The sequence below is a fragment of the Rhinopithecus bieti genome, unplaced genomic scaffold, assembly GCF_001698545.2.
Source record: "Rhinopithecus bieti isolate Rb0 unplaced genomic scaffold, ASM169854v2 scaffold_10589, whole genome shotgun sequence".
NCBI lineage: Eukaryota > Metazoa > Chordata > Mammalia > Primates > Cercopithecidae > Rhinopithecus > Rhinopithecus bieti.
In genome coordinates this window covers 139,924-156,292 of record NW_016807065.1, presented here as the reverse complement: position 1 = coordinate 156,292, position 16,369 = coordinate 139,924, and the positions used below count along the sequence as shown (strand labels likewise).

The window sequence follows — 16,369 nt, the reverse complement described above, 5'->3', positions numbered from 1 at the left end:
GATCTCAGCTCACTGCAAGCTCCGCCTCCCGGGTTCACGCCATTCTCCTGCCTCAGCCTCCCGAGTAGCTGGGACTACAGGCGTCGCCACCTCACCCGGCTAGTTTTTTGTAGTTTTTAGTAGAGACGGGGTTTCACCGTGTTAGCCAGGATGGTCTCGATCTCCTGACCTCGCGATCCGCCCGTCTCGGCCTCCCAAAGTGCTAGGATTACAGGCTTGAGCCACCGCACCCGGCCAAATTTTATAAATTCATAAATTTATAATTTTTATAATTTTTTATAATTTTAATAGAGGCAGGTTCTTGCTATGTTGCCCAGGCTGGTCTCAAACTCCTGAGCTCAAGTGATCCTCTGGCCTCAGACCCCCAAAGTGCTAGGATTATAGATGTGAACCACCCTGCCTGGCTGTTTTTAAAGTGTGCCCCAAACAATCCTGGACTCCTCCTTACCTTCAAGAGATGGGTCATCATCATAGATTGGTTTTGCTGAACCGGAAAAGAAGAGTTCGATATTCTTCTCGATGAGGCCGGTGTCGATGGGACACAGGTGGCCGTGCTTACAGTACACGCTGGACAGGAAACAAAGCACACGCTTACCAGCTAAGCCATGAAGGTGGGTCTTGGTGCAGACTTCAGATCAGGCACGAAGCAATGAGACAATGTACAAGTCCGACACTCTTTTTTTTGTTTTTGAGTCTTGCTCTGTCCCCTAGGCTGGAGTGCAATGGCGTGATCTTGGCTCACTGCAACCTATCCGCCTCCCGGGTTCAAGTAATTCTCTTGTTTCAGTCTCCCGAGTAGCTGGGATTACAGGCCTGCACCACCATGCCCAGCTTATTTTTGTATTTTTAGTAGGGACGGTGTTTCACTACGTTGGCCAGGCTAGTCTTGAACTGCTGACCTCCAGTGATCTACCTGCCTGGGCCTCCCAAAATGCTGGGATTATAGGCTGAGCCACCACGCCCGCCCCGACATTCATTTTTTTGGTTGCGGGAACACTAAATTAAGACAGTGTTCTATCATCTGGAGTGTCTACCTTCTTCTCCCACCTAAGTATCAAGAGTATGTGTGTCTGCAACAGCAACACCAAAAGATCAGTCAGACTTACAGTGCGGGAAATACCGGTTTCTAGAACAGTTTCCACTATGCAGTGTAGCCACCAGATCTATTCAGCTGCAGAACATTTCCGTCACTCAAATGTTAATAAAGCCTCCTTCCCATCAAGTAGCAGTCACTCTCCAGTCTCCTCCCAACCGGCCCTCAGCCCCCAGCAACCACCTGCTTTCTATACCTATGAATTCACCAATTCAAATACCTCATATGGTTAATTTTATATTATACGAGTCAGACCTCAATTTAAAAAAGTAATAAAGCAGGTTATAGAACAGTGTGAAAAGGGATGTGGGAGAGAAGGACTTCTGCCTCCTTTTGGGCACCCGTGACCCCACTGTCCAGATGCCACTTGACATTTGGGAGCAGGTTCCTTAGTGAAGACAGAGAGGCAAGATGTCAAACTTAAGGAAAAAGACATGAACAGGGGGTTCTGCTTATGAACCTGCTCATCTAGGCACAAGGATCACCCTTTCCCGGCCAGAGGTGCTGGGCTATCCTCAGAGCCCCCATATGGAGTCTGCACAGGTCTCTGGAGAGCACCCCTCCACCACACTCACCCGGCTTAGTGCCTTGAAAACCAGAAATGCTCCAACAAAAAACGGAACACCTCCTGCGGAGCTCCCCTACTGCGTGCCAGGCATGGCAGACAGAATAGGTGACAGCCCTGCCCTCAGGATGTAAGGCCCAGAAGAAGAGACAGATAGATGAAGACAGCATGGATCAAGGGAGGGCCTACAGAAGAGGGGGTCCCGCTCCCCGCTGCACAGGTGGGCTGGAGGCTTTCTCCATGGGGAGACATGGGAGAGAAGTTCTAAGTCCCAGGCAGTGGCAGGACCCACTGATTCGCAGGCCAGACCCCACCCATGAGTGGCTTCTATCCGCCACTTTCAGGCCAAGTACAGCAGCATGGAGAGTCCCTAAATAACCCAGGCAGTCCAGCTCCAGTGGACAGAAGGCATGTGACTTCTGTAAAGTGTCCTCCAGGCCACCATCCCACACTCCAGGAACAAATCTATGATAGATCTCAATTCAGGGAGGAAGCTGAGACACTTAGGACTCTGGCAGCCCCAGTCCCAGGCTCCCCTGAGCCTTTGCCCTGATGAAGGCCGGAGTCAGGCCCTGGGGCATGGTAGCCAGCTCTGCCCACCACAGCACACCTCACTCACACCAGCAGGCAGAGGTGTGTGGCCCTGCTTTGGGCCAGGCCTGGGGGGCTAGCAGTTGCTGATGGGTGCAACAGCATCTTGGTCTGGATCGGGATCCCAAAGAAGGAGAGGGAGGGGAACAACTATCAGCCAGGCACAGCCCTCCCAGTGGGTGCAGGAACTGCTGCCTGTGGGTGTTTCCAACAGGGGTCCCCAAGGTACTTCCCCCTCCCATTCACAGAGAGGGAAAACACCACCCAGGCCTAAAAGCTGAGGCATTTCCCATGAAGAACAAGGTGAAGCCCTATAGGGTAACTGCACCCGCAGGCAGAGGGAGCAAAATGGGGCCGGGAATGCCTGAGAGCACGGGGCCTCTGCCCACTCAAGAGCTGACGTGAGCCTCGGTGAAGGTACAGGCCAGATGCCAGGCACGTTCCCTCAGAGGACACGAGAGTCAATGCTACAAGGTCTACAAGGCCCTGTGTGGCCCAGCCCCAACCCACCACCACACCAGGCTCGCCATTCACCTTCCACAGCTGGCACAGGCCCCTCCGAGCCCTGGGAATCATGCCCTCTTCTACCTAGGGTGCCCCACCCCGGCCATCCCCTCGGCCTCTTCTCTCGCAAGGTCTTTACTGAAATCATTGCCTCTTCCGTCTTCACAGAACTTCCTCCTCACACTCATTCTCTCTACATGCCACCAGCCTTTTTAAAAATCTGTCATGGCGGCCGGGCGAGTGGGCGTGAAGCTGTATTCCCAGCACTTGGGAGGCCAGACGGGTGGATCACGAGGTCAGGAGATCGAGACTATCCTGGCTAAACACGGTTGGAAGACCCCGTCTCTACTAAAAAATACAAAAAAAAAAAAAAACTAGCCGGCGTGGGTGGGGCGGGCCGCCTGTAGTCCCAGCTCTCGGGAGGCTGAGGCACGGAGAATGGCGGGAACCCGGGAGGGGATCGGAGCTTGCAGGTGAGCTGAGTGCACTGAGATCCGGCCACTGCCACTCCGCCCCGGGCCGCAGAGCGAGACTCCCATCTCAAAAAAAAAAAAAAAAAAAAAAAAAATCATGTCATGGCTGTAGACATACCCGACAGGTATCATCCCCATTTTTGGCTCGTGAGCAGGGTCTGAGCGCTACATCGACATAGATCACTGGTACCCTACACAGAGCAGGCCTTCATCTGAGCGTGTGGCCTCAGGATGTGGAGAATGGAGGGTATCTATGTTAGTGTCCAAACCCAAAAACCAAACCAAAAATCCAGCAAGCTCTACTGTCCTTCACCGTGTTTTCCACGGTGCTCTTTGAGACGGAGTTTTGCTCTGTCGCCCCAGCGCTGGAGTTCAGTGGTACATCTCGGCTCACTGCGACCATCTGCCTCCAGAGTTTCAAGAAATTCCTCCTGCCTAAGCCTCTCGGTTACGTTGGGCTTACAAGTCGCGTAGACCACACCTGGCTACTTTTTTGTATTCTTTCAGTAGGTTTCCGCCATGTGGCCCAGCGCTGGTCTCGCAACTCCTGACTGGAGTGATCTGCCTCACCTCGGCCTCCCAAAGGTGCTAGGATTACAGGAATGGAGCCCACGCCGCCAGCGCCTCTAAGGTGGCCTCTTATCCACGAAGTGTTTAGCTTAAGACATGTTGCAGGTCCAGGCCTAAAAACCGTAATCTTGAGCGCCGGGTAGACGCTCTGGGAAGTTGCCTCCTTCTACGAAAGTACAACACACAACACGAAAGTGCACTTACCTGAAGCAGGTCAGTTTGTGCTGGGAAGCGCTCATTAATCTTCAAAGCAGGAAGCCAGACTCGTTGGCGTCAAAGATGGACAGTTTCTCATCTTTGTCAGCAGTCTGTGGCTCATCCACCTCGAAGGCCACACAGGGCCGATGGAGCAGACGGGACGAGGGATGGGCAGAGGAGCGGCTGGGAGCAGAGCTGCCCCCGTACCCGCGTCCTGGTGGGTGCTGCCATACTTTGAGGTCGGTCGTCCAGGTACTGCCCGCCTCGAAGTGACACGTTGGGAAGGGTGAGTCTGTGTGAGCAGGACACAGATGCATGGCGCTCAGAGAGCTGCTCCAGCTGCCTCGGACGCAATCCGCCACCGAGCATTTATTCCGGCAGACATTTACCTTGGATTCACGACTGTTTTGGCACCGGCCATTTCTTTTCTCCGTTCTGGGGGGGAAAAAGCACAGCGATCGTTTAATTGTTTCAGAAAATATCAAAATCACCTCTGTGGGTTTCTGCCTGAGGCGCCTGTGGCAACCACAGGAGGCACCAGCTGCGGCAGTGAGGCCAGGCGCGAGGTCCAGTGGCTCCTATCACCGCAGGGGCGTCCTGCCTGGATGCATCTTGGTCCTAATGTTCACAACCCAATCCAATGAGCCTAAGGTGGCTCCAAGGGTTGCTCTGGCAAGTACTAAAACCTTTCCCTTTTGGCTCTAGAACCCTCCATTGTACACATTTACGCCATCTGCGTTTTGGATAATGTCAAGAATAAACTTTTACGGTTCTTTTGGGGTTCGTCTTTGGCGTCTCTTCTCTCCTACCACAGGGAAAACAAAAGAGGATTAAAGGGTAACAGAGAGTTTTACACCCAGATAGCTGCTATTGTGTTAAGAGAACTTTGGTAAGTGTTATATAAAAACAGAGAGAAGGGGGAGGGAGGGAGTGAGAGGGCCAGCGATGAGCGTCTGATTTCACTCTACCACTCCTAAAGTCATATATAAAAATCTTTATAGGCAGGCCTGGTACAGTGGCTCATCGCCTGTAAATCCCAGCACTCTTGGGAGGCCAAGGCACCAGATCACTAGGAGGTCAGGAGATCCAGACCAGCCTGGACAAAGTGGTGAAATCATATCTCTACCGAAAAATACCTAAGATTGGCCAGGCGCGGTGGCTCCAAGCCTGTAACTACCCAGCACTTTGGGAGGCCCCGAGACGGGCGGATCATGAGGTCCGCGAGAATCGAGACCATCTGGCTTAACACGGTGAAACCCTGGTCTCTACTAAAAAATACCAAAAAAACTAGCCAGCGAGGTGGCGGGCCGCCTATAGTCCCCAGCTACAGCCGGCTGAGGGCAGGAGAATGGCGTAACCTGGGAGGCGGAGATTGCAGTGAGCCGAGATCCCGCCACCGTCGGGGACTCCAGCCTGGGCGACAGAGCGACGACTCCTCTCAAAAAAAAAAAAAAAATACTAAGATTAAGCCAGGCCGGCACTATGTAATCCCAGATTAGCTCAGTGAGGCTGAGGCAGAAGAATCACTTGAACCCGGGACGTAGAGGTTGCAGGGAGCATGAGATCACCCCAGTGCACTCAGCCTGGGGCGACAGTGAGTGAGAGTCCATCTCAAAATAATGAATAAATAATCCTCACTAACCAAAAACTTCCTGAAGATTCAGAGGGGAAGCCCAATTTTTCTCAAAAACGTTAGCCTTTCCCTGTATAAGTCGAACCTCAGGTAAACAAATAATTGGCAGGCATGGTGGCTCACACCTGTAATCACAGCACTTTGGGAGGCAGGCAGATGGATCATCGAGGTCAAGAGATTGAGACCATCCTGGCACGATGGTGAAACCCCCGTCTCTACTAAATTAAAAATTACCTGGGTGTGGGTGGTGAGTGCCTGTAGTCCCAGCTACTCGGGAGGCTGAGGCAAGAGAATTGCTTGAACCAGGGCGACGGAGGTTGCAGTGAGCCGAGATCGCACTACTGCACTCCAGTCTGGCGACAGAGTGAGACTCTGTCTCAATAAATAAATAAATAAATAAATAAATAAATAAATAAATAAATAACTGGCCAGGCACAGTGGCCCATGCCTGTAATCCCAGTACTTTAAGCAGCCCAGGTGGGAGGACTGCTTGAGCCCAGGAGCTCAAGACCAGCCTGGGCAACACAGTAAAACCCTGTCTCCACAAAAACAGAAAGTTAGCTGGGTGTAGTGGCATCGCCTATATATAGTCCCAGCTACCTTGAAGGCCCAAGTGGGAGGATTGCTTCAGCCTAGGAGTTCGAGGCTATGGTAGCTATAACTGTACCACTGCACTCCAGCCTCGACAACAGAGTGAGACCCTGTCTCAAAAATAAATACTAAAATGTGAAGGTAAGCAAACAATTGATGAGGGGGTATACAGACTGAGTCATGTCCCCTGCAAAATTCATACATTAAGACTAACCTGCTATGTGATTGTATTTGGATATAGAATCTTTAAGGAGACAATTATGGTTAAAAGAGGTAATAAAGGTGGGGCCTCACCCAATAATACCAATGTCCTTGTATTTTTTGTTGTTGTTTTTGAGACGGAGTCTTGCTGTGTCCCCAGCCTGGAGTGCAATGGCGTGATCTCGGCTCACTGCAACCTCCACCTCCTGGGTTCAAGCGATTCTCCTGCCTCAGCTTTCCAAGTAGCTGGGATTACAGGCCCCTACCACCACGACTGACTAACTTTTATATTTTTAGTAGAGATGGGGTTTCACCATGTTGTCCAGGCTGGTTTCAAACTCCTGACCTCAGGTGATGCGCCTGCCTTGGCCTCCCAAAGTGCTGAGAAGACAGGCGTGAGCCACTGTACCCAGCCCCTTTCATTTTTTGAGATAGTCTTGCTCTGTTGTCCAGGCAGGAGTACAGTGGTACAATCTCAGCTCACAGCAACCTCCAACTCCTGGGTGCAAGCAATTCTCGTGCCTCAGACTTCCAAGCAGCTGGAACTACAGGCATATGCCACCGCACCCAGCTAATTTTGCTGTGTCCCCAGCCTGGAGTGCAATGGTGAGATCTCGGCTTACTGCAAAGTTCCACCTCCCGTGCTCAAGCGATTCTCCTGTCTCAGCCTCCCGAGTAGCTGGGACTACGGGTGCGCACCACCATGCCCAGCTAATTTTTGTATTTTTAGTAGAGACTGGGTTTCACCATATTGATCAGGCTGGTCTTGAACTCCTGACCTCACGTGATTCACCTGCCTCAGCCTGTCAAAGTGCTGGGATTACAGGCGTGAGCACCGCGCCCAGTCTTCTTTTTCCCAAGACCAGTCTGGGCAACATAGCGAAACTCCGTCTTGAAAAAAAAAAAAAAAGAAAGAAAAGCGAGACGTTTACCTTTTCATCCTCGTCTTTTCATCAGAAATCTGTGGATTTGCTTTTCAGGTTCTTTTCTTCAGGCCTCCGTTTGGCAGCTCTGCAGGGTGAACAGATATATAGCAAGTAGCAGCCTAGAAACACCACATCGCCAACTCGCACAGAAAATGACAAACTAATGCCTCCCCATGGGAAAGCAAGTGGGAGCTTTACAGTCACACTGCCAGCTTGTCATCCTGAGACGAGGCCTTCAGAGGCCCCAGGGTCCCCGCACATGTCGACATCACCACAGGTTTCTAGAACAGGCTTTCTCTCTTGTTTTCTTTTTTTTTGAGACGGAGTTTTACTCTTGTTGTCCAGGCTAGAGAGTAGTGGTGTGATCTTAGCTCACTGCAACCTCCACCTCCTGGCTTCTAACAATTCTGCCTTAGCCTCCTGAGTAGCTGGGATTATAGGCACCCGCCACTACAGCCAGCTCATTTTTGTATTTTTAGTAGAGACAGGTTTCCACCATGTTGGCCAGGCTGGCCTCAAACTCCTGACCTCAGGTGATTCACCCACCTCAGCCTCCCAAAGTGCTGGGATTACAGGTGCAAACCACTGCACCTGGCCTAGAACAGGTTTTCTCCTGGTTCAGAAAACACAAAAGCACAAGCATTTTAAACACTTACAGATCTTTGGGTTGACTTCTGTGCTTCTTCTCATCCTGAGAGAAAAATAGGGGGGAGGTAGAGAAATAAAGAGGGGAAAAAATTAGTTTCTGAGCCAGAGTGAGATAAAATGCAAACACCAAAGTTACAGGTTAGGGATCCTCACTGTGGAGCTGGAAGACAGGCAGGCCTGGGCAGATCTACCCGGTAGACACGAGGCTTTACTTTCCCTCCCTTAATTCCCCACCTGAAACTAACAAGAGGGCACTAAACAACCTCCTACACCAAGGCTTCACAAACTGTTTTTGTCAGAGCCAGAGGATCAGTATTTTCAGCTTTGCTGACCACGTGGTCTGTGTCAGGATGATCATCTCTGCCATGGCAGCACAAAAGCACCCATAGGCAAAATGTAAATGAAAAAGTATGGCTCTGTTGCAATAAAACTTTATTTACAGGCTGTGTGCAGTGGCATGAGCCTGTAAGTCCAGCACTTTGGGAGGCTAAGGCAGGAGGTTGCCTGAGGCCAGGAATTTGAGGCCAGCCTGGGCAACACAGTGAGACCCTGTCTCTACAAAATCTTTCTCTCTCTAGATAGAAAGATAGAGAGAGAGAGAGAGAGAGAGAGAGAGAGAGAGAGAGAGAGAGAGAGATGGAGTTTCACTCTTGTTGCCCAGGCTTACTCTATCTATCTATCTATCTATCTATCTATCTATCTATCTATCTATCTATCTGAGAGAGAGATAGAGTTTCACTCTTGTTGCCCAGGCTGGAGTGCAATGGTGTGATCTTGGCTCACTGCAACCTCTGCCTCTCGGGTTCAAACGATTCTCCTGCCTCGGTCTCCCTAGTAGCTGGGATTACAGGCATGCGCCATCATACCCAGCTAATTTTGTATTTTTAGTAGAGACGGGGTTTCACTATGTTAGTCAGGCTGATTTCGAACTCCTGACCTCAGGTGATCCGCCCACCTCAGCCTCCCAAAATGCTGGGATTATAGGCATGAGCCACCACGGCTGGCCTACAAAAAATAAATTTAAAAAGTAGTGCATGCCTATAGTGCCAGCTACTTGGGAGGCTGAGGTGGGAGGATCACTTGAGCCCAGGAGACTACAGTGAGCTATGATAGCACCACTACACTCCTGCACTCTAGCCTGGAAAACAGAGCAAGGTCCTGTCTCAAAAAATACAGGCCGGGTGTGGTGCCTCACACATGTAATCCCAGCACCTTCGGAGGCTGAGGCAGGTGGATTGTTTGAGGTCAGGAGTTAGAGACCAGCCTGGCCAACATGGTAAATCCCCATCTCTACTAAAAATATAAAAATTAGCCAGGCATGGTAGCACATGCCTGTAATCCCAGCCACTGGGGAGGTTGAGACAGGAGAATCACTGGAACCTGGGAGGTGGAGGTTGCAGTGAGTCAAGATCACACCAGTGCATGACAGAGGGAGACTGTCTTAAAAAAAAAAAAAAAAAAAACGAACCAAACAGACTGAACACAATGGTTCGTGCCTGTAATCCTACCACTCTGCCACTTTGGGAGACTGAGGTAGGTGGATAACTTGAGTCCAGTTTGACTGAGACCAGCCTAGGCAACACGGCAAAACCCTATCTCTACAAAAACTTAAAAAAAAAAAAAAAAAAAAAAAAAAAAACTAGCTGGACATGGTGGTGCCTGCCTATAGTCCCAGCTACCTGGGAGGCTGAGGTGGGAAGATCACCTGAGCCTGGGAGGTCAAGGCTGCAGTGAACCGTGATGGCACCATTGCACTCCAGCCTGGGTGACAGAGACAACACCTCTTGTGCAAGGGGCCCCCTGGGGTGGAGCAGCCAACAATCCTTGTTCTTTGGGCACTGCTTTTATTATTACTATATATATTTTTTGAGAGTCTCACTCTGTTGCCTAGGCTGGAGTGCAGCGGCATAATCTTGGCTCACTGCAACCTCTGCCATCTGGGTTCAAGTGATTCTCCTACCTCAGCCTCCCGAGTAGCTGGGATTACAGGCACGTACCACGAAGCCCACCTAATTTTTGTATTTTTAGGTGACATGGGGTTTCACCCTGTTGGCCAGGCTGGTCTCAAACTCCTGACCTCAAGTGATCCATCCACCTCAGCCTCCCAAAGTGCTGGGATTACAGTAGTGAGCCACCGTGCGCAGCCCTCACATCCTTTTCTACCATGAGGCAAAAGTGTTGGCGGTGTGAGCTCAGGCCCCTGCCAGTTTCCAATAGAGGGCAGGGAATAATGTGAGTACTCCAGTCTGAAGGGATCCCAGGCAAGTGCTGACAGTAAGGTGCCCAACATTTGGACCGAAGAGGTGAGGGACAGGTGGCTGGAGGCAATACCAAAGGCTCTCCTGCTACAGGGTGAGGACGGAAACCCATCGGCGACTGGGTCAGAAGTGAGGGTGCTCGCCACCCAGCAAGCCCGTGACTTTGGGCTCCACTCCCTAGATCGCAACAGGCAGAAACCCAGAGACTCTCTTGGGGTCTTTGGCGTCTCTTAGATAGGAACCCGCTGCCCCACACCGATGACCTAGCTCCCTTCCCTGGAGTTCATGCAGGAGGGCCTGCAGGCAACCTGGCCGTCCTGTACTTTGACAGAGGCCCAGCAGTGCTCCACATGATGCTTTAGGGTTTAAACATATGCACTTGGCTGAACTAGACTGGGGAGGCTGGCAGGGGGACAGCTAGACTCAGAAGAACATAGGAGGCTAGGAAAGAAATTGAGGTGTGGCCGACATGTGTCAGAGCTGACTGTGTATCAAGGCTTCTCAGCAGTGAGGCCTCAGGAGAGGATGCTTTACGCACATCTCAACCCAGGTGCACACAGACCCTCTCTAGTGTGAAAGACAGAGGACAACTGAGTGTTCACTAGGCACCGGGCACAGGCACCCAGCCACAAATCCCGGGCCCCAAGAGGAGGAAAAGGTGACCTTCCCAGAGTCTGGATGACCCCGTGGAGCCTGGGTGGATGGGGCTGGACTTGAACCCAGATGCCCACCCTGCACCCTCCCGCCCAAGCAAACAGGAGCAGAAGAACAAGGGGGAGTTCAGAAACAAAGATCCCGCCTTTACTTTCTCATCTCCGTCTTCGTCCTCGTCAGCGTGCACACCTGCCCTGGCTTCTCTGTCCGGCTCCTCCTTCAGTTTCTGTTTGGGTGTTCTGTCACAGAAGACAACACACACAGGCTGGTCAGCTCGGCGGGGGGGCCCTGCACCAGGGCCAACAGCCCCTAAGGGTTGACACAAGCTCCCCAGGTTCAGAGGACAGGCTGCCTCTCCAGTTTTCACTGCAGGAAGCCCAGAGGGCATTTACTACTCCAGGACTCAAGGTCTTTAGGAACACCGTCAATACCCCATCTGAATGTTGGTCAGAGATGCCAGTGGTTTAATACAAAAAATAGACAAAGGGACGCCATGATTTCTGTGGCCTGATGGGAATCCAGCCTGCGGTAGAGGAAGACCCGTGTCTGGCCTGCCCAGGCTGAGGAGAGCTGGGCTGATGTGCGATCTGCGTCAGTGACCGTGGACAGCTGACTGCACACAGGGGTCTGAGTCTTCACCTACCCCTCTGCCAGGGCCCTGCCGCTGAGGTGGGGTATTCTGCCCACCTCTGGATTCAGGCTCACTCTCAACATTTGCTTCAGCTAATTGTTTTTTCTTTCTTTTTTTTTTTTTTTTTTCTTGAGGCAGAGTCTCGCTCTGTCACCCAGGCTGGAGTGCAGTGATGTGATCTCGGCTCACTGCAACCTCTGCCTCCCGGGTTCAAGTGATTCTCCTGCCTCAGTCTCCCAAGTAGCTGGGACCACAGGCATGCACCACCATGCCCAGCTAATTTTTTGTATTTTTAATTAGAGATGGGGTTTCACCATGTTGGCCAGGCTGATCTTGAACTCCTGACCTCAAGTGATCCAACCGCCTCAGCCTCTCAAAGTGCTGAGATTATAGGCGGGAGCTACTGCACCTGGCCCAAATTTTTTCAACAAAGGTTTGAAAAAGTGCTACTTTTCATTTCTGCCCTTGTGATCTGGCACAGCCACAAGTGTGTACCCAGGCTGGCCAAATTGTGGAGGCAGAGCTGGGTCAGCCCAGCTGTCCCCACTAAGCTAGCTCAAGATCAGCTGACAGCCACAAAGCTGTAGACAAGTGAGCTTGAAAAATGCTCGCTGTTCTAGGCCTCTGGCCTTGGAGTCATTTGTCACACAGCATTTTCACGGCAAAAGGTAAGTGACACAGCTGCTCACTCGATGGCCTTTCACTACCACACAACACACAGCTGTGTGACCAACCCTGAGGAGGGCCCTGGGGTTGGGAGGAGAAATCGAAGCTAACTTCACCCTGTAATCCCAGCACTTTGGGAGGCTGAGGCAGGTGGGTCACCTGAGGTCAGGAGTTCAAGACCAGCCTGACCAATATGGTGAAACCCTGTCTCCACTAAAAATACAAAAATTCGCTGGGCATGGTGATGCACGCCTGAAGTCTCAGCTACTCGAGAGGCTGAGACAGGAGAATTGCTTGAGACTGGGAGGTGGGGGTTGCAGTGAGCTGGGATTGCACCACTGCACTCCAGCCTGGGTGACAGAGGGAGACACCATCTCTAAATTAAATTAAATTAAAATTTAAAAAGTTAACTTCGGCCTTCACTTCAGGGTGGCCTCACCTTTCACAAGTAGAACTCGCCCACTTAGGAGACATATGATTGGTGCCCAGGGTTCCACAGCAACCCGTTATTTTACCAGGATACTTATGTTAGCAATTCAGTTTCACAACATAAAGCACAAACAACTTACGGTTCTTTGGTTTGACTTCGGAGTCTCTTTTCTTCCTAAAGTTGTGGGGAAAAAAGATAAGTTAGTTTTTTTGATTTGGTTTGGATCTTTCTGATCCTAGAGTCCAGTGGCGGGAGTAAAGACTGTCTACTGGCGGGCACAGTGGCTCACGCCTGTAATCTCAGAACTTTGGAAGGCTGAAGTGGGAGGATCACTTGCGCCAGGTGTTCAGGACAGCAATTTTCCTTTCTTCTTCAGTGGGGTAAGTAGACAGGAAATGAAAGTCTTAGAAAGGAGATACTACAACACTGCAGTTTAAGTATTTTTACTTCAAAATTCCTCTACCACTTGTCATCAGTAAGTGTTGATAGCCTCACAGAAAGTAACTTTATTATAAATCTCCACTTCCGATATAAAGGAATGAAACAGGATGGCCCAATCTGGAAAGGAGCTCCAACTGAGACAACACCACATCCTCTGAGACTGCATTTATTCATTTATTTATTTATGAGACGGAGTCTCACTCTGTCACCCAGGCTGAAGTGCAGTGGTGTAATCTTTTTACAGAGATTTTTTAGTAGAGACAGGGTTTCATCACATTGGCCAGACTGGTTTCGAATTCAAGTGATCCGTCGGCTTTGGTCTCCCAAAGTGCTGGTATTACAGGTGTGAGCCACCATGCCGAGCCTGAGGTTGCATTTAAAGAACTAGAGCCGGGCGCGGCGGCTCAAGCCTGTAATCCCAGCACTTTGGGAGGCCGAGACGGGCGGATCACGAGGTCAGGAGATCGAGACCATCCTGGCTAACACGGTGAAACCCTGTCTCTACTAAAACTACAAAAAAAAAAACTAGCCAGGCGAGGTGGCAGGCGCCTGTAGTCCCAGCTACTCAGGAGGCTGAGGCAGGAGAATGGCATAAACCCGGGAGGCGGAGCTTGCAGTGAGCTGAGGTCCGGCCACTGCACTCCAGCCTGGGCGACAGAGCGAGACTCCGTCTCAAAAAAAAAAAAAAAAAAAAAAAAAAAAACTAGATACTTCTTGCCAGAGAATCAGGCAAGTCAAATCCAACCCTCAGAAACTCCACATGTGGTAGTTTGTGAAGAGATCACAAAGGTCAGCGATATTAAGAAACACTTTGCAGCCGGGCGCAGTGGCTCACTACTATAATCCCAGCACTTTGGAAAGCTGAGGCGGGCGGATCACGAGGTCAGGAGATCGAGACCATCCTGGCTAACACAGTGAAACCCCGTCTCTACTAAAAATACAAAAAATTAGCCGGGCGTGGTGGCGGGCGCCTATAGACTCAGATTTTACAAAGAAGATGAGAGACTGGGGAAAGAGCTAGTCTGACTTCACAGAGGAGAATGCAACTTTATGTCTGGATGATGCTAAGGAATTTTAGCACCTCCTACGTCTGAAAGTTAGATCTTCACCAAGATCCCATCAGCCAGAGAAGGAAGTGGGCGAGGTGACAGACTGAAACTCTGTGACTAGTTGATTAAGTAGCATAGGTTGGCCAGTGTGGTGGCTCATGCCTATAATCCCAGCACTTTGATGGCTGAGGCAGGTGGACCATTCGAGGTCAGGAGTTTGAGACCAGCCTGGCCAACATGGTAAAACCCTGTCTCTACTAAAAACACAAAAATTAGCCAGGTGTGGTGGCAGGCACCTGTAGTCCCAGCTACTTGGGAGGCTGGGACACAAGAATTACTTGAACCTGGGAGGCGGAGGTTGCAATGAGCCAAGATTGCACCTCTGCACTCCAGCCTGGGTGACAGAGCAGGAGACTGTCTCAAAATAAATAAACTAATTAAATTAAATAAATACCACAAATAAGTAGCAAAGGTCCTCACTATGACAACCTCATACCCCACCTTCCATGTAGAGAACCACAAAAAAATAAGTTTGTAAAGTATTTTAGGCCAGGTGTGGTGGCTCATGCCTATAATCCCAGCACTTTGGGAGGCCAAGGCAGGCAGATCACCTAAGGTTGGGAGTTCAAGACCAGCCTGACCAACATGGAGAAACCCTGTCTTTACTAAAAATACAAAATTAGCTAGGTGTGGTGGCAGGCACCTATAATCCCAGCTACTCAAGAGGCTGAGGCACGAGAATCACTTGAACCCGGGAGGCGGAGGTTGCGGTGAGACAAGATCACACCACTGCAATCCAGCCTGGGCAACAGAGCAAGACTCCATCTCAAAAAAAAAAAAAAGAATTTTAGCACCTCCTATGTCTGAAAATTAGATCTTCACAAAGATTTCATTAGCCAGAGAAGAGGGCAAGGAAGGTGACAAACTGAAGCTCTGTGACTAGTTGATTAAGTAGCATAGGTTGGCTGGTATGGTGGCTCATGCCTGTAATCCCAGCACTTTGGTGGTGAGGCAGATGGATCATTCGAGGTGAGGAGTTCGAGACCAGCCTAACCAACACAGTGAAACCCCATCTCCACTAAAATTAGCCAAGTGTGGTGGCGGGCGCCAGTAGTCCCAGGGACTCAGGAGGTTGGGACACGAGAATCACCTGAACCTGGGAGGCAAAGGTTGCAATGAGCCAGGATCGCACCTCTGTACTCCAGCCTGGGTGACTGTCTCCAGAGCGAGAGACTGTCTCAATAAATAAATAAATTAATTAATTAAATAAAATGAAATTTTAAAAGTCACAAATAAGTAACAAGGGTCCTCACTATCACAACCTCATAACCCACCTTCCATGTAGAGAACCACGAAAAACAAATTTGAAAAGTGTTTAGCCAAAGTCAAAGGCATTTCGATCACTGGCAAAAGCCATCTTGTTCTTCCACATTCCCCACTCGCTGTCCCCATGTCCTGGAAGGAAATTGGGACCACATAGGATTAAGGGAGAATTAAACTTAGAGGTGATAGAGCTTTACTTTTTCATCTCTTTCTTCTTCCTTTTCAGAGCGTGTTCCTGGTTTTGTTCTTTCAGGTTCTTCTGCAGGAAGCGGTCTAGCAACTCTGTCAAGCAAAATAACACAGACCCCAAGTGTGAGTGCCAGAAGCCTCCCCAAAGAAGCAGTTTTCATAAAGCTCCTCTTTCCTACCCCCAAAAGCAACCTTTATTATCTCAGGAGCCCTGACAGATACACACTCATTTAACCTGTAGTATCTGATATGACTTTTATATCTGGTTCAAATGCCAGCTGCCCTCAATTCATTCTTTCCAAGGAAAGAGGAGAATTGTACTTGAATCTAAACACCAATGATCTGACCCCAAATTCAGATCCTTCATAAGGATATGGCTGCCTTGGAAACTCACGATAAAGTTCTTCTTTTAAACTTTTTTTTTTTTTTTTCGAGACAGAGTCTTGCTCTGTCGCCCAGGCTGGAGTGCAGTGGCCGGATCTCAGCTCACTGCAAGCTCCGCCTCCTGGGTTTATGCCATTCTCCTGCCTCAGCCTCCCGAGTAGCTGCGACTACAGGCGCCCGCCACCTCGCCCGGCTAGTCTTTTATATTTTTTAGTAGAGATGGGGTTTCACCGTGTTAGCCAGGATGGTCTTGATCTCCTGACCTCGTGATCCGCCCGTCTCGGCCTCCCAAAGTGCTGGGATTACAGGCTTGAGCCACCGCACCTGGCTTTTTTTTTTTTTTTTTGGAAA

General features: G+C 50.2%; 1 protein-coding gene across 1 annotated transcript in view; it reads right to left on the bottom strand.

Annotated features, from left to right (window-relative positions):
* Nucleotides 1–16,369, bottom strand: part of DNMT1 (DNA methyltransferase 1) — a 67,055-nt gene that overhangs the window by 24,151 nt on the left and 26,535 nt on the right. The window contains 9 exon segments of the mRNA XM_017880030.1: nt 449–567; nt 4,001–4,286; nt 4,763–4,799; nt 7,352–7,430; nt 8,002–8,036; nt 11,057–11,144; nt 12,772–12,806; nt 15,643–15,727; nt 16,203–16,216. Coding sequence (XP_017735519.1) covers nt 449–567; nt 4,001–4,286; nt 4,763–4,799; nt 7,352–7,430; nt 8,002–8,036; nt 11,057–11,144; nt 12,772–12,806; nt 15,643–15,727; nt 16,203–16,216 — 778 coding nt within the window.